General features: G+C 36.8%; 1 protein-coding gene across 1 annotated transcript in view; it reads left to right on the top strand.

The window, feature by feature from the left end:
* Positions 1-5,101, top strand: part of LOC102490457 (nuclear RNA export factor 2-like) — a 62,518-nt gene that overhangs the window by 15,664 nt on the left and 41,753 nt on the right. Inside the window, 2 exon segments of the mRNA XM_014583199.1 lie at positions 3,739-3,914; positions 4,156-4,285. Of these exon segments, the coding sequence (XP_014438685.1) occupies positions 3,739-3,914; positions 4,156-4,285 (306 nt within the window).

Raw genomic sequence — 5,101 nt, 5'->3', positions numbered from 1 at the left:
AATATAATCCTTATTATCCTTATTGTTATCTAGTTCACTGTGTCCTGTCTCTAATGTTCAGAAGGTAATGTAACAGGAACAGGAAAACACATGTAGTACGTTTTTCGTAACATTTCCAAGATGGATATGTGTGGTAGGCATGGCTTTAGTACTTTAGATATTTTTCTTTTTATTGTATTGATGTTTCTCATCCTAATCTTATATTCCTATTCACGATTGTTTCTATCTTGTTTATGACACTCTTAAGTCTGTCCCAATTTTCAGCCACTTTCTGATATTTCAACCACATTCTGAACAATAGATTCTGGATCTCCTTTTCCCCCCACTATCCTCCTAACAGTGGAGATATATTCTGAGAAATGCATCATTAGACAATTTTGTCATTGTATAAACATTATAGAACGTACTTAGAGAAACTTAGATGAGATAGCCTACTACATACCTCTGTTATATGGTAGATAGCCTATTGCTGCTCCTAGGCTACAAACCTGTATATCATGTTACTGTACTGAATACCTCAGGCAATTATAACACAATAAGTATTTGTATATGTAAACATATCAAATTACAGAAAAGGTGCAGTAAAAATATGGTATAATAGACCAAACAAGGATATACTTGTATAGGGCACTTACCATGAATGGAGCTTGTAGGAGTGAAAGCTGCTCTGGGTGAATGAGTGAGTGAATTCTATAAACTGAGCAAAGGCCTAAGACATTGCTGTGTACTACAGTAAACTTTATCAACACTGCACACTTAGACTATACTCAATTTATTTATTTTTATTTTTAAGAACTCTTTTTTTTTCTTTTTTCTTTTTTGAAAGGTTTTTGCTATAGAGCGTGTCAGAAAGACAGAGAGAGAGATAGAAAGCGAGAAATCACCCCCTGGGATGGCCATGCCGCGGTCCCTTCTCCTCCATTCTCCTCTCAGGATCTTGGGCACGCACACACATGTGCCTGGCGTGAGTTTAAGCCACCAGGTCCGGGACTCAAACCGTGGTCGGCTACATGGGAGTTCAGCTACATAACCATTATGCTAACTGCTGGTCCCAAGAACGCTTTTCTTTTAATAATTACTTATTTTATTTCATTTATTTTTTGTTATTATTCAATTTGAGAGACAGAGAGAGGGAGTGTTGAAAAGCAAGCCCCCAGGTCCAGGGCTTGAACCACTATCAGTCATGTAGGAGTCCAGCACCTTAACCACTATGCCACCTGCTGGCCCCAGGCTACACTCAATTTTTAAAGAAGAATTTTCTTTGTCCAATAGCAAATTAATCTAGGCTTACCACATTTTTTTACTTTATAAACTTTTGATCTTTTTAAGCTTTTGCCTGTTTTGTAGTAACACGTAGCTTAACAAGTATCTATAACAAGTGTCTATAACAAGGAAAATGATCTAGTTGTTTCTCTTTTATGATTTTTACCAGCCATTGATGACTATTTTATAGCTCTTTTACTTTATTAAGAATTTTTAAATGATGATAGTGAAATTCTATCTTACCTTCTTTAAGTATTAGTTGGAATATTCTTATAAAGAGAAACTCTCATTAACAGTTTGGCTATCTTTATATACAACCTGCACAGGAAAGGTAGAATACTTGATTCTTGCCTTTACTTTACAAATGTTAATAAAAAGCTGGTTTTCTGGTATGCCCCAAATGTTACCAATCTGGTCCTTTTTTTGGTGTTGTTTTTGAATATCATTATGAACAAATTGCTTTTCAACCTATTGATGAGCTTCAAACCCTCGTTATAGGATTTTGAGCAGTTATGACAAAATTTGACTTATGCTTTTAAAAATCTCTGCCTGCTGTATTGCAAATATAGTAGATGTAAAGGAAGCAAGTATAGGAATAGAGGGGAGAGTGAAAAGCAATATAATGTAATAAATAGATAGATGTTGGTGTTGGCCAGGGTGGTAGTAATGGAGAAAGTGTAAAGCGACTAGATTGAGTGTATTTTGAAGGTATAGTCAAGAGAATTTCCTGGTCAGTTAGATGTGGAATGAGATAAACAGAAGACTCCAACCTGTCTCTAAGTTTTAGATATTGAGAATGTGGGATTTCCACATCAAAAGTCCTGCCCATATTTAATTTTACTTCCATTGTCATTTAAGGGGAGTCCCAAAGATTGCGAGTACAGGACCTTCCTGGCCCTGGGTTGCACTGACACCCCAGGAGAGTTTATCTGAGAACCAGCACATAATCAGTACATTGTAAAGTGATCAGGAGTGAATGAATTGTTATGCATAACTTTGTCCTCATACAACATGGAATAATTAATGTAAAATAGGTGCACAATACAGACCTACAGAACCTTACATTTACACCCCAAAAGGAAGCTATCTTCACATAGTCTGCCTTACTCTCCATCTCCAAAATCCACTAGTATTGCCATCAATGTTTCAGTTGAAAGTGATAAAAATAAAATAACCAGTGACTATACCTATGGGAGAAAGAATGAGTACTATCTTATTTCTGTAGATGTAAATTAAACCTCCAAATCTTGCTGTTTGGTGAACTAAATATGTCAGTGGGAGTGTGGAGGACAAATAAGGAAATTCCTAGGGGTGTATAATGTGTAAAATATAACCAAAACACTAAAACTCTTTATAACTAACTGAGGCCATAATATCTGATGAAGTAGATATTAGAGCAAAGAACATTAGTATAGATAAAGAGGGCATTACATAATGATAAAAAAAATCAGTGCACCCAGGAACACATAATGATCCTAAGTGTATACACATCCAAAAAACAAAGCCTCAAATTACATGAAGCAAAAACTTATGGAGCTCAAAGGAGAAACAGCCAAGAACACAATTATAGCTGGGACCTTGAGCAACCCATTCTCAGTGATTGATAGAATTACTAGACAGAAAAATCTACAAGGATATGGAAGATCTGAATAAAATAATCAATTCAATAGCACAATATACATGACATATATTGAATACTTCACCCAACAACAGCAGAGTACCAGAATACACTTCTTTCTTTCCAAATGTCTTATATCATTCATGAATATAGACCATATTTTGGGCTACTAAACAAACCTCAACAAATTGAAAAGCTCTGAAGTCACACAGCATGTTCTCTGACCATAGAAAAATGTCCAAATACTTGGAAATTGTAGTTAACACTTACCATTTCAGTTCACTGTTCAGATTCTTGTTATAGAACAGAAGTTAAAAGAGTTGTCTCCTGGACTGAAAGGCATTTTAGGCTGAGCAAAGAGCAAGCTCACTCTATGTATTTCAAACCAGATATCCTTGAGGGTAAGACAAGACAGGGAGACAGTTTAGGAGGTTGTTGCATCAGTCCCATGTACATGCAATCAACACAACTTCCGTTAAAGCTAATGTTAGGAAAGCTTACAGATTGTTATTAAATTTGGAGGTTGATTGAATTTGGAACATGTGAGAAAGGTTGAATATCATGTTTTTGAGGTTTTTGGATTATAAAGACTTAGAAAAGGCAAGATTTGGATGCCTGCCTGGTGTATGACTGACGTCCACTCTAACCCATCAACACAAACGCTTCTGTTCTTTATAAACCTTCACATAGTTATGCTCTCCTTTAAGATTTTTTTCCCTAATTATGTCATCTTCTGACATAAATCTCTCATGTCTGGATAGGTACAAAAGTTTGCTTTCTGACGTTCGCATAATGTTCCATTAAGACAGGATGTCACTGATGTCTCTTGAAACTTATATTTTTGTTCCCAATTTCAGAATACAATAACTGTGGTAGCTCTCCTCAAGAAAGAAAGGCGGGGTTTTTTTGAGGGATTTTTTTTTAAGGACCTTATTTGTGAAAATGATGAGTGTGAGCTTCTTCCTTCCCACCTTCAGGAGGATGATGGAAATATGGCAATGAGGGATGTCCATGAGGACCCTTGAGTAAGACAGTAAGTGACCAGGTGGCCTGCTTTGCATGTAAAAATCCCTGGAACTGTGTGACATTTTCATTCACTTTGTTCATCTTTTTCTTCTCTCACTGAAAAAGTGAACATTGGTAAAAGTGGAATAATGATTGAGCAATCTAATAAGTAGACTTGGTTATCAGTGAATTGAGAGTATATAGAAGTTCTAACATTTCAATGCATTTCTATATGTTTGTGGACACCTCCTTCTACAATTTTTCTAAAGTAACCCATCTACCTTCCAACCCAACAATAGGAGTGTGAAGTGGAATAATGGATACCAAGAGAGAATTCGTCCAGAGAGAGAAATGGAGAACACACAGGATAAAGACAGAGAGAAGTGGTTCAAGATCACAGTGAGTATCCTGATAAAATGTGGGGAATGTATAGGAAAGACAGCACAGTGGGAGCTGTGTTGATTACATGTAAGGATGCTAGGTACTTTACTGGGGACATGAGCAATTAACACCTAAGAACAAGTTTGAAGAAGAAATGTAAAGGGAACATGCTAAGTGCAAGAAGGTCATGGGAAATTGTCTAAAGGCAAAGATGGGGACCAGCAGATGGCATAATGAACTCCCACATTGCTGGACTCCCACATATTCGACTGCACTTAGAGTCCCAGACCTGGCAGCTTAAAATTCATGCTGGGCACGTGTGCATGCATACCCAAAGTCCCGAGAGGAGACTGGAGGAGAAGAGATTGCAGTGTGGCCATTCTCCTTGAGAAGTGATTTCTCACTGTCTCTCTGTCTCTGTCTGTCCAGTGAACCATGTGTCCTATAGCAAAAATCTCTCTCTTAAAAAAATAAATAAATAAAGACAAAGGTAGAAAATACTGCCAAGAAGGTGAAGCAGTTCCCGATCAGATGCTTCAGTTGGACTCAAGCTGATTGTGGGGGCTTTGAGTCTCTGGAGTTCTTGTCAGAAGGGTACATAGGGTTTTCAGTAGGTAGACTAACTTGGAAGATGATTTTGAGCATCCAAATTTCATTACTTTGAAGGCAAATTTGAAATAAATGATAATTAGAAAATCCATTTCTGGAAAAAGTTGAAGTGGTATCAGTGGCTCCTACCTTAGAAGTCTTTTAAAGCTCAGTAGTTGAGAATAAAACACTTGGTTGAGGTTTTTTTTTTTTTTTATTTAGAGGGTTTTTGCAATCAGGTGCATG

This window comes from Tupaia chinensis, unplaced genomic scaffold (genome assembly GCF_000334495.1).
Source record: "Tupaia chinensis unplaced genomic scaffold, TupChi_1.0 Scaffold144165_1, whole genome shotgun sequence".
Lineage (NCBI taxonomy): Eukaryota > Metazoa > Chordata > Mammalia > Scandentia > Tupaiidae > Tupaia > Tupaia belangeri.
This window is presented reverse-complemented; position numbering and strand designations above follow the sequence as displayed.